This window comes from Malania oleifera, chromosome 6 (genome assembly GCF_029873635.1).
Source record: "Malania oleifera isolate guangnan ecotype guangnan chromosome 6, ASM2987363v1, whole genome shotgun sequence".
In the NCBI taxonomy this organism is placed as follows: domain Eukaryota; kingdom Viridiplantae; phylum Streptophyta; class Magnoliopsida; order Santalales; family Ximeniaceae; genus Malania; species Malania oleifera.
In genome coordinates this window covers 107442036-107455618 of record NC_080422.1, presented here as the reverse complement: position 1 = coordinate 107455618, position 13583 = coordinate 107442036, and the positions used below count along the sequence as shown (strand labels likewise).

Below are 13583 nucleotides of genomic sequence, written 5' to 3'. Positions count from 1 at the left end.
ACGGAAATTGAAAATTTCGATAATTTCGTGGAAATTTAAGACCATGATCACAAGTGAAATTTTCAACAAAAACAAGCATGTAAGAGTAGAGGCTATGGGTAATAATGTAACTTAAAAATACTCGAAATACAATTACAACTGGCAAAACTTAAGAAGTAGAGGATGAGTATGCTCAAAGAATATCATATATATTTTTTTTGAAAAAGTAGAGGAATGGATCTCCTGAATAACTTCTTTATTTATTTTTAAATAAAATTATGATACATATCATCTAAAAAACCACAAAGAAGACCCAAGAGATTGAAAGAGCGGAGGAGTGTAAAACCGCCATTACAAAGCAACAAATTAACTAACTTTCATAAAAACCGTTGAGAACAAATCAACAGGCACTTTTCCCGGTCAAGAGCTGCACCAGACGGTCCAGAGCCCCCTCTTCTCTCTATATCACCATTCCTTTTCTTCTCAACCAGCCCTCCCCTGTTTCCCTCCCCAGTTTCTCTTGGGTACCCCATAGAAAGACGAACTGTGCTATGTACTCCTGCACGTTTCTCCGGAAATCCTCACCTTCCTTACACCGAATCATTGTAGTTCAAAGGCTGAACTCTCCCCCACTCTTCCACCAATCACAACCCTTATCTTCATCATCATCCAAAGCTTCTTCTTCTTCTTCTTCTTCTTCTTCTTCGGGATCGTTTGATGCGTACGTTGATGGCAGCATAGATAAGTTCGATTCTTTTCTGAGATGGGTGTCATCTGGGATGGTCCTGATTGCTGGGTCTAGCTTGGCTTATTGTCATTGGTCATCATCATCATCCTCTTCTTCTGCTTCTGCTTCTGATAGGAGTACTTTCTTTTCTTTAGCAGACAGCCAGAAAGAAACAAACGATTCTGGGTCTGAGGATTCGAATCCCGAGAAGGAACCTAGGTATCTCTTTGGAGGTAATTCCTTTGAAAGCCTCTAGATTTTTGGGAGAGCATGTGCAGCTATTAGTTTCCTTCTCTGTTTTTGGGGGGCGTAGTTTCAATTTGTATTCAATCAGTTGGACTGATGTGTAGTTGTGTACAATACGCATTTGATTTCCTTTTGAAGTTTCCTGAATTTGAGGTTCATTTATCAAGCTTATGACTTTATGCTAGCTGATTAGATTTTTGTTCGAAGCCCATGGATTCAAATGAACTCTTTAAGACTTTTTTCATCTTTTGGTTTTGGGTGATTAGGAAACCCTGCAACCCCCATCTCACAAATCACAGGGCTGCAGGGTAAACCGCTGCATACCCAAGAACCAAACCACTGCCTCTAGCCGCAAGGTGAACTTGCTAGCACATTCTTCAATACTATTCTTGAACAGTTTGCAAATGGATTCAGCACCAGTAGAAAATTTAATAAAAACAAACGAAGCTATTCTGAATTTTATCCCAAACAGTTTTCTTGCGGTCACTCTTAGGCCTCTTCAAATTGGAAAACATTTGGGATAGGAAATGAAAGTACCAAAGAATTCACTTATTTCAAGTTTGGTTATGTAGGAAAGTGAGAAAGAAAATGAAATCTATAGTGAGTCTCAGTTTTATTTTTCAAAATATGACTTACAAGGAATGCTTGTTCAGTTCTTCTATTCTGCACTATTTGTTAACCTTTCAACTGATATCTACACATTTTATTAATTATTAAGCATCTTACATTTTGGTTGAAAGGTTTAAGCCAGCTATTCTAGCATGAGTAAATGATCAATTCAATGATGTATGCTGCCTTTGGGTTTCTACTTTTACCAGAGTATCTATAGAGATAATGAAATTATTTGTGTTTTCAGATGCATACAGGAGAAGGATTTTCTTTAACTATGAAAAACGCATCAGGATGCAAAGTCCCCCAGAAAAGGTCAGCAAGTACAATGCCTAAACAGGAAAGCCGAGTTCTTTAAATAAATTCACTCGATCTTTATAAGCTGGGATATTTTTCATTGTTCAGATGAACTAAATGTGAAAGTTTAATGATGACCAAGAACCATGTCATGGCTTTTTTTTTTTTTTGTTCCAGGTGTTTGAATACTTTGCATCTATTCGAAACCCAGAAGGAGAGGTCTTTATGACACCGGCAGACTTGATGCGAGCCGTGGTTCCGGTATTTCCTCCCTCCAAATCAAATCGAGTCAGAGAGGGAAATCTGAGAGGGGAGCGCGTTCCAGGAGATTTACATTGTGCTCCTTCAAAATTTTTTATGCTTTTTGATACTGACAATGATGGATTCATATCATTTGCAGAGTGAGTGTGCTGATTTATCTCTTGAATCTTTCTTGAAACTCATTCACGTTCAAATTTTTTATGAATTCAAACACATCCGCAATCGTGTTTTGGGTCACTAACCCCTTGAGCTGATGAAACAGTTTTGTGTTTTCATTGTCTCCTCATCATGCCAGGTACATCTTTTTTGTTACACTCCTCAGCATCCCTGAATCAAGCTTTTCTGTAGCTTTTAAAATGTTCGACCTTGACAATAACGGGTGGGTGCCTTTTTGCTTCTGTCAAACACTAATCTGTGACCTGTATGTCAAGCTAGTTCATGAACTATTATCATCTTTAGATGCCAATGACTAAAATTTGCTTGGCTTGTTCTCTAGTTGTTTAAATCATTAGTTTTATTTCTTTACTACAATAGGAGCTTTTGTTCCATTAGCAGCTTTGGTTATTGATTTTTATCTTATGCATAATGTAACGGAAACATTTACTTGGCTGCCACCTTTCTTGTTACAAGTGGACACCTAGTCCACAAGGAGAAGTGTGATTCAAAAGCTTGATACAGATAATGTGGTGAAGGATTTACCATGGAGGATTGATTAAACAACAGAATTGTGTGGCATTTCTCTTGTACAAAAATATTTTTTCTGCATTTGCACGATGAACGACTTCTTTATTTATATGACCACAGATAATAGATTGAATCAAATTTATTTCAGCGGCTAAATTTGTATGAATGATTTGTCTAGATGGTGTCTGGTATACTGGCATTTATTAAAGGGCTGCTGCTTAATTTCACTTGTCTATTCATTGATTTTGGTTTATTAGCCAACCGTGTAATCTAATGACAGGTCAATAGATAGGGAAGAATTCAAGAAAGTAATGGATTTGATGCGAACACAGAACAGACAAGGGGCTCAGCATAGGGATGGACTCCGAGTTGGGCTCAAGGTTGCAGATTCTGTAGAGAATGGGGGCCTGGTGGAGTACTTTTTTGGCAAAGATGGCAACACATGCCTTAAGCATGGGAAATTTGTTAAATTCTTAAAAGACTTGCATAATGAAGTATCTCTCTCTCTCTCTCCTTCCCCCCCCCCCCCCCCAAACACACACACACACAGAGATGAATTCTGAAATTAATCCCATTTTTCTGTATATGGATGTCAGTTTTTATCTTACTGGATGTTTTAATGGCATGCCCTTTTAAATATTTGCTGATGCTTTAACCAACTTGAGGAAGAATGACTTCTAGTGGTCAATAGAGTTTAGCAGGCATCCTCCCACCATGAGCTATGTGGGGCATAGCACAATGCAATTGTTATACAGAAGCTTTCTCACCTCGGATTTGGATGCCTATGGATTTGGACACAACTTGGCATAGTTTCAAATTTCTTTTTATTGAAATCTACACGAATCCAAATCCAAGGTCTAAATTGTTTTGTATTGCATTTTGACTGGATACTTGAACCTATATGGGATTGCATACTAAAGTCGTTCTTAAGGTTTCACTTGAACCCATATGGAAATTCATGCTAGTGTGTTTTTTTTGGGGGATAACAAAGGGCCCCAGCCACAAATTGACTAACTGATTTCTGCCATGACGATGCCCATAAGGTTCAGTGTTAGTGACTAATGATGGTTCAAGCAAGACATGCACTTTCAATTTCTGATTTCAGGTTTTTAGGCATATGAGATTTCATACACTTGATTTGCATATTAGTTTGCACTTCATGTCAACTTCTGGATTTGTAACCTGCAGATAGTGAAAAATATCTCTTTGGCTTTCATAGATCTTGCAATTGGAGTTTGCTCATTATGACTACAAACTGTGTGGAACAATATCAGCCAAAGATTTTGCCTTGTCCTTAGTTGCATCAGCAGATATCAGCCACATACACAAGTTTCTTGATCGGGTTGATGAACTTGACAATGAACCACGTCTCAAGGGAATCCGCATCACCTTTGAAGAATTCAAAGATTTTGCAGAGCTACGCAAGCAACTGCAGCCTTTGTCCTTGGCCATTTTCAGTTATGGGAAAGTGAATGGACTGTTGACAAAGACAGATTTCCAGAGAGCTGCATCCCAGGTAAACATCCCTCATTGTCCTTTGTCATTCTACATGCAATAGCTTCTTCCTTTTTATCCCATAAATTAGCATACCATCTTTTACTAACGGATGCTTTTGCTTACAAGGTATGTGGCATCTCTCTTACAGAGAAAGTGGTCGACATAATATTCCACGTGTTTGATTCAAATCGTGATGGAAACTTAAGCTCAGATGAGTTTGTAAAAGTGTTGCAAAGGAGGGAAAGGGATGTGTCTCAGCCTAGGGAGGCTGGCTTCATGGGATTGATATCTTGCTGGTTGAACTGTGCAACTAACTGCTCCTCTTCAAAGCTCCTCCTTTAATTGTAAGATATCTTTTTTTTTTTTTTTTTTCATTTGACAACATTTTTTGTAGATTTTACATGTTGGGGACTCTAGTCTTTACTTCAATGTACCTACAAAAGACGAACTAATTGAGTGGTTGGGTTGTGTTGGAAACACTTAATCACTTCTCTTGTAAGTGATTCGATATAAACACTTTTATGTACAAGTATTTCCATAATAGAGTGCATGTTTGGATGTTGTTACTCAAGTATTTTTTTTATATTAGAAGAGCTTATATTGCTATAGTATGTGCTCAGCATCCAAATTCAGAGAGTGCTTACATGACTTCCTTCAATATGTAATATTGTTTGATGTCCAAAAAGAAAACACACCTTTACAAAGTATTAGCAAGACAATTTCAATTAGCAAGACCATATCACAGCCAAGTGCAAAGATAACAAACCTTACATTGCAAGTAATTCCTCAAAAAATAAGGTGTTTGTTTTAAGACACACTCTAGCTAGGGTTATGCACATACATAGCAAATCGAAAGAAAAACAGAAAGAAGTAAGAAGCGCACAAAGATTTATAGGGCTATATAGTGTGTCACCGTCCACGAAGCCTCTAACAAATCTCCCTTATATCTTCAATGAAAACCACCTTAACGTTTCAATTGGCTACAATTATGTGTATATAATCCCACGTGAAATCTCAAAATACCATCATACAACAATATAATGACACTATGCCTTAGCTTCCCCCCTCCTACCTCCTAGGATGTGCATAGTATTTCTTCTGTTATTTCCTAGAAGTCTGTAGTTGAGGGGCATGGAGAAGAAATAAGGGAACAATTTTTTTTGCTAGAAACACTATAACTGCATGGCTCAATAGCAAGGGGCCTATGTCACCACAATTCCCCAAATGGTTAGAACTTGACATAAAAGGGAATTACAAGGAAGTTAATTGAGGAACACTAATAAAAATTATCAATCTTGGATGTCTTCTGAACATAATTTGTCATAAACCCTTTTTTCTTCTTCTGACCATGTTAGAATTGCATTTTGCATATTTTCCTATACTACTGTTTATTTTGGCACCAAAGAGCGAATCTCGCAGTCCAAGGTAGGTAAGTGATTTAAATGACATAAATTTTCACATATTGGGGCTTCTTTCCATAGTTCTTACCCTTTCGGAATAAACTTTTTCAGTAGTAGATCATATTTAGAAAAATAATTTAAATGTACCATATTGGCTATCACTAATTAAACATCAGCATTTCACCTTTGTGGCAGTTATCACAACCAATTGATCATTTACGTAAGATAATTGCGCAGCCAACAGTAGTAGCCTTCATCAAGATGGTACTTAATTTTGTGGTGGGATATGAATCCCACCCAAAATCAAATAACACACACAAATAACACACAAAATTTACGTGGTTCGGCCAATTTAGCCTACATCTATGGGAGAGGAGTAACTTCACTATATATATATGTAATGCCCCAAAATTACTACCATTTTTTTCCACCTCTGATACCATAATTGTATAACCCAAAAATACATACATGCAGTGGAATCATAAATATCAAGCCAGAATACAATATACCAGAGTTCCAGTGCTATCTTTTATATACATAGGTCGCTCTCCCCAAAATGCTATCTTAATCCTAGGTGTATGGATACATCTCCATAAACAAAAATAATTCTCTCCCATACTTACTTTTAGTACTCTCTCTCAATGCCCTGCTCTGAAGTGCTAGGCTCAATCCTCTCGAGGTCCTGAAATGTTAGAATAAATATTGGAGTGAGACACCTCTCAGTAAGACGGAAAAGGTTATCATCTGTGTGTGGCGACGTGAGTTTAAATATCACAAAACACATTTATTTAGTCAATAATTCAATCTGATAAAAATGTCTAAATCTGAATTCACACACACACACACACACACACAGATATATATATATATATATATATATATATTGATAAAACATTCTTTTCTCAAAACATGTTCAATTTCAATAGAATACTTCCATGTAAATAATCAACATATATACCCCATCAAGAACCACCCCCGTAAGGTCTCACTGGCTAACGTCATGCTTCCCCCCATGATAGGGTTGTGCGGCCCGAAGGCTGGACTTAACGGAGGCAGGCCACCACCAGGTTAAGCCAAACTTCCATATATGTCTGTAGTACGATTGGCCTACTGCAACTGGTCTAGACTCAGGGCTGCAACTGGTCTAGACCCAGGGCGGTCAACAACTCTACGCAGGCCCAATCGAATGTCATCACCTACACTACCATCCCAAGTCAGTGTGGTTGCACTCACTCCTTTATTACTGTAGCTATGGTACCGTGCTCTTCACATCAATCGTCCACCAGGGTTCTTAATTCATATATATATTGCTATTTACATAGTGTTATATAATATCAATATAACAAACTCCTCATATCTTACCAACATTATATTGGTATATATATACGACAAATATAACGAACTTCTCATATCCTGCCAACGTTATATCCAACATATAATATAACATGAAACCTAAGGTGTAATCCCAAGGGGGGGTGAATTGGGTTATTTAAAATTCCTTAGAGTCTTTGTATGAGTTCTTGATATTTTACAATTTTTTTCAAGACTTCTTATATTCTTGTTGATTAGGCAATCCACAAAAAACATTTACTTCTTCTATTCAATCCACAACCACAACATACACAATCAATTGATTAACTTTTCAAACCAAACAATCACAATACAAGTAATTAATATATGCTTTACAATATTCAGCAGCCCTGTATATGAAAGTGCAAGTCCTGTAGTTGGCCTTTGAACTGAAAATTAAAATAACATCTAATCACTCTTTTCAATAACTCAGATTTTAAATAAACCCTTAGTTATAAGAATTTAGGAGTTGATCAACCAATGTACTCCCTTTTGGTTTCCGTAATCAATAATAATCAACCCAATCAATTTTAATCTTAGGTTTATTTAATATCCAAGGTTGTTTGCATTAACACATCCACGTAGTTTATATTGTTGCTGGAATTTAAAGAGAATAAGAGAAGAGAGCGAGACGGTGTTTTTACGAGGTTCGGCTTACCCCAGCCTACGTCCTCGCCTTAGGTCAACCACCTAAGGATTTCTGTAGAGACCTGGTGAATTATATTAATTAAATAATAAGGTAATGGAGAGAGAAGGAAATTGAATTTGGAATCCAATAGGGGTCTTGTTGACGAACGCAGCACGTTCGTCGACGAATACGCTTGATGGGATCGTCGATAGGGACATGTGTCTCGTCGACGAGAAGTTACCGAGGGGCCATTTTCAGCTCTGAATTTCATCGATAAGGAATAAGCATTTGTCGATGAACTCCCTTCATATCCTCGTCGACAAAGTGACGTGGCTCGTTGACGAAGGCAGGAGTATAACTAGCCCTAAACTCGGATTTCAGCACAGAATTTTTCATACAAAATAGTGTTTCTCTCTCCTCTTCGGTTCTTCTCCCTTCTCTCTAAGATTTTGGGTCCGTTCTTTACCAGATCAATGATCTGGAGCCGCCATGCTACTCCTAGGGAAGTTCTCCTCAAGTCTGTTGGAGTAGATCGTTGGTGGGGCTAATTTGGACTTCATTCCAAATTCAGGGTAAGTCTTTATGTTAAGTATATGACTTTCCTATAGTTGTAGAAAAGGTATTTTTTGAATAAATACTGATGTTTTGTTCAGGAAAATATTGTTTTCAGGATGTTGAATTGGGAACCCTGCGGGTGCAGGACTAGTCATTTTAGGGGCTTTCTAGTAGTCAGGTAAGGGAATAAATTAAAGCAGTAATTTTTCATGAAAATTATTATTATTGAGGGCTATTTTCAGCTCTGAATTTCATCGACGAAGAATAAGCATTCGTCGATAAACTCCCTTCATGTCCTCGTGAACAAAGTGACGTGGCTCGTCGACGAGGGCAAGTGTATAAATAGCCCTATTCGGATTTTAGCGCAGAAACTTGCAAGCATCATTTTCTATCACTACATTTTCGTCCTTCACTCATTCTCTCTAAGATTTTGGGTTCATTCTTCACCGGATCGATGATCCAAAGCCGCCACGCTACTCCTGGGGAAGTTCTCTTCAAGTTTGTTGGAGTAGATCGTTGGTGGGGTTAATTTGGACTTCATCCCAAATTCATGGTAAGACTTTTTGTTGAGTATTAGGTTTTCGGACAGTTATAGAATAGGTAGCACTCGAAGAAATACTGAAGTTTTGTTTGGGGGGATGTTGGTTACAGGCTGTTGAATGGGGAACCCTGCAGGTGCAGGACTGATCATTTTAGGGGCTTTCCAGAAGTCAGGTAAGGGGATAAACAAAGTCAGGATTTCATGAAAATGTATTTATTATTTTACAGCATTTAATTTTAGATAAATATGTATATTGTAGAATTATGTTTGAAATAATGCTGTTGATTAGAAATATGGATTTCATGTATAATATCATAAATAAGATTATTATCTCTTTTGTGTGGCATCAGTAATATTTACCATGGAAATTATGATGATGAAATATTATATTTACAAAATAAGTATGTTATTACTACTTTCAGGAAAATGTTAAAATGATATAGGGATTTTTCAAACTAAGGAATTTATATGATATTCTGGCATAAGGGCCAAGGATTTTATACGATATATCGGCATAAGGGCTAAGGTTTTATATGAAATACTGGCGTAAGGGCCGAAGGTTTTTATGATATGTTATACCGACGTAAGGGCCATCATTTGCAAGATACAAAATGCTGGCGTAAGGGCCGTAAATTTTATATGATATGTTATGCAAAGTTTTCTGAAGATAATAACATGACAGGTATTATTATGAAATAGTCATGTATCATTATTTGAAAATATATTATATGTTATCAGAACCTGGTTAGCTTGGTTTAGGCTTTCACAAAGCATGGTACCGTAGCTATATGATAACGATCATGTTTATGTTAGTGCTATCGCTTGCCGTAAGGGGTAGTGGAGATCGACAGTCGATGTGGTTTATTATAGCGCAGGCGTCCCTCTGGTGTCCGGACCAAGAGGGGCAAACCCATCGTACTTACAGACTTATGTTGATCTAGTATAGTCGGCTAGCCATTGCTAGGTCCTGCCTTCGGGCCGCACTACCCAGTCATGTGGGGGTAAGACATGACACCAACCAGCTATCCATCTAGGGTGTTTTTATGTATAGTTATATGAGATGATTTATATGTATAGAAATTTAATATGTTATACCATGCTATGATAAAATATGTTTTTCCAGATATGATACGAATAGTATTATCAAGTATGATTTTTGTACTGTTATATGTATAACACGAAAATACTCATGTTGCCACACATTGGTATTAGTTTATTTCCCTTATTAAGAGGTGTCTCATCCCAACTATATAAATATTTCAGGAGCCTTAGAAAGAAAAGCGGATAGAGCTCCTATAATGACCCGAATAATAAAAATGGTATTTAAATAGAGAGGAAGGGAAATGGAAACAGAAACAGAAGGAGGCAGCAGACTTCGTCGACGAGGGTATAAGAGGGCCTCGTCGACGAAGCCAAGTTTCGTCGACGAGAAGATACCGAGAGGGGGTTTTGGGGAAGTTTGAAATTCGTCGACAAAGGTGCAGGTTCGTTGATGAACTTTCTACAGGACTCGTCGACGAGGTGACGTGTCTCGTCGACGAATCCAGCCCTATAAATAGCTGAAAATTAGATTTTAACGCAGAAAAATAGAAATCTCTCACTCTCTCTCTCTCCCCCTTTGGTTTCTCTCTCCTCTCTCTTCGATTTCGGCTCCGTCACTCCCCAGATCGACTGTCTGAGGCCACCACGACGCTCCTGGAGAAGTTCTTTGCATATCTGCCAGAGTGGATCGTCGGTGGAACTCAGTTGAAAATCATCCCTAAGTTGAGGTAAGGCTTTTTATGCCGAATTTGGTCCTACTGTAGTTATAGGAAATGATATTCATGTGGAAATACTGAAGTTTAGTACTAAGAGTTTTCATTTTCAGGGTATTGATTAGGAAATCCTACGGGTGTGAGTCCAGAATTTATAGGGGCTTTTCTTAGTAGCGAGTTAAGGGAATAAACTAAAACAGTTATTTTCCATGCAAATTATTATTATTTATCAGTAAATTTATTTTCAGAAAAGTATCTACTATATCTGAATATTACGAAGGAAATGCACATTTGGGAAAATACTACTATTATGTTGAAATGTATATGTATGTATGAGATGCCAGAAATTATAATTTTAGAATACAATGTATGGTTTTAATGCAGCAAATGTGTGGCATGAATATTATTTTACGTGAGACGTATTATGATATGACTATGTTATGAATGAAGCATGTTTTCAGGAATATGAAATATACAGTACAAAATGATGTTGAAAGTACATGATAATTGATTTATTATTCAGAATGATATGTATGAAATATTCAGCGCAAGGCTGTGATTGATAGCCGGCGCGAGACTGTGTTTTATGTATGATTTCGGCGCGAGGCTGTATTTATGAAATGTTCGGCACAAGGCCGTATTTATGAAGTGTTTGGAACGAGGCCATATTTATGAAATTATAGAAATTCTATCAATCTATTTATGTTAAATAATATATTATCATGTACTATATGTTATCAGAACCCGGATGTTAGTTTAGTTGAGTTTCAGGAGCACGGTACCGTAACTTATAGATCAGATATCTATAATCAGATTGGTGTTAACCACCCCATGAGGGGATGGGAGATGGATAGTCGATGTGGCTTTCAGTGTAGAGTGTGGATGTCCACCTGGCAGTCCAGACCAGGGTGTGGCGGGCCTATCGTACTTACAGACATTTTTAACTCAATAGTGGTCAGCCAGTCTTTGTCGGGTCCCGCCTTTGGGCTGCACAACCTGTCATGGGGGGTAATACATGACATCAGCTAGTTATTCATCCTGGGTTTGTTTTCAGTATTATTAGCTATACCAAACAGTTACGATTAGTATGATGTATTAGAAATATGAAAGTATATGTTTTTGCAATTATTAAATGATGAATGTTTTCTAGTATGAAAATTGTACTGTATATCTATATTATCATTAAATGTTCATGTTGCCACACAATTGTATTTAGTTTATTTTCCCTTACTGAGAAGTGTCTCACCCCCGAATTTAATTAATTTTTCAAGAGACCCTGAGAGACTGGCGGGTCGTGGTTGCCATTGAGTTTATTGAGTTACCCCACTAGGAGGGTAAGATTTTGTACTAGGATCAGAATTATTTTGTTGTGAGATCCTAGTTATATTTGGAATGTTATAGGAGATTGAAAATATATGTATGATATTTTGGTGTAAGTTGACTCTAGTATTATGATTTATGGTTGGATGGTTGTAATTTTATACTTACTACTGCTTAGGTTTTTGCTGTGAATAACAAGTGTCCCCGTTACCCACGGGTTCGGGTTGACTATTTGATTTATTGCATTTATATATATATTAAGATAAGCAGGTCGTTACAGCTCCGCAGCGTCAGAGTTCAGCTGTTCTACCCTAATTGGAGGGTAAGTCATTTTTCTAGGGTCTGATAGAATTTTGGATGGTGACCGTAGGCCACTTTTGGATATTTTGGAATGTGTGTATGTATGTGACAGTTGTGGTAAACTCTGGTATTGTGTTGGTTGGATAATTTGATGTGTATATGATTTTAAGTTTCCTGCTGCTTAGGTATCCGTGTTGTATTTCAGGTATATCTCTGGTACCCATGGGTCTAGGTTGATTATGATTTTTTAGAATTATTATATTGGATATTATGGGGAAAAAATTATTATGGTAAATTAGGTAGGTCGTTACAATTTCCTTCTTGATTTTTCAATTTAAACACTCATTTGTTGTTGAGTGCTTTCATTCCATTTGGTGGTTCTACCAAATCATAAGTGTGGTTCTCATGCAAGGATTTCATCTTTTCTTGCCTTCAACCACTCAGTATTTTGTTCATATGACATGACATCCTCATAACATTCTGATTCTCCCCCATCAGTTAGCAACGCATACTCATCTGGTGAGTATCTGCTAGAAGGTTGACGCTCCCTGGTGGATCTTCTTATTTGCGGTTCTGTTGTTGGAGCTTCTTGATCACTTTCGGCTATTGGTTCATCAACTTCCCCCTTATCGTCATGCTCTTCTTGTGGTTGTGGTTGTGAATCTAGAATCAACTCGATTGGATTCCTAAGGACATGCTTTGGATTGTCAGCCTTCTCACAATCGTCAATAGTTTGATCTTCAAAGAACACCACATCTCTGCTTCAGATGACTTTCCTATTCTTTGGATCCCATAGTTTGTAGCCAAACTCATCAATACCATAATCGACCAAGACGCACTCTTTTGTCTTTGCATCCAGTTTGGTCCTTTCATCCTGAGGAATATGGACAAAAGCTTTATAACCAAACACCTTTAAGTGTTTATAGGATACATCTTTCCCAGTCCAGATCCTTTCAGGAATGTCACCTCATAAAGGAACTGAAGGAGAAAGGTTAATGAGGTTAACTGCTATCATTAATGCCTCATCTTAGAAGGATTTTGGCGGCCTTGAATATGAGAGAATGCAGATAATCTTGTTGCAGATGGTTCTGTTCATTCTTTCTACAACATCGTTGTGTTAAGGAGTCTTGGGAACTGACTTCTCAAGCTTGATACCATGGACTTTGAAATGCTCTTCAAATGGCCCAATGTATTCACCACTGTTGTCTGAATGAACACATTTGAGCTTTCTTCCACTTTGTCTTTCAACATTGGCCTGAAACTTTTTGAACATATCTAACACCTAGTCTTTATTTTTCAAAAGATAAGCCCACACTTTTCTAAAGTGGTCATTAATGAATGTTACAAAATACAATGATCCATCAATTCTTTTATCATTCATAAAACACACATTAGTATGAATCAGATCTAGAATATGTTTTCTTCTAAATGGGGG

General features: G+C 37.4%; 1 protein-coding gene across 1 annotated transcript; it reads left to right on the top strand.

Moving 5' to 3' along the window:
• The first annotated feature begins 530 nt into the window (after positions 1-530).
• On the top strand, positions 531-4642 carry LOC131158756 (calcium uptake protein, mitochondrial-like). Its single transcript, XM_058113611.1, has 7 exons — positions 531-939; positions 1809-1876; positions 2036-2259; positions 2415-2498; positions 3084-3297; positions 4023-4319; positions 4427-4642. Exons 1-7 carry the CDS (start codon positions 531-533, stop codon positions 4640-4642), a joined length of 1512 nt encoding a protein of 503 aa, XP_057969594.1.
• Positions 4643-13583: the final 8941 nt, after the last annotated feature.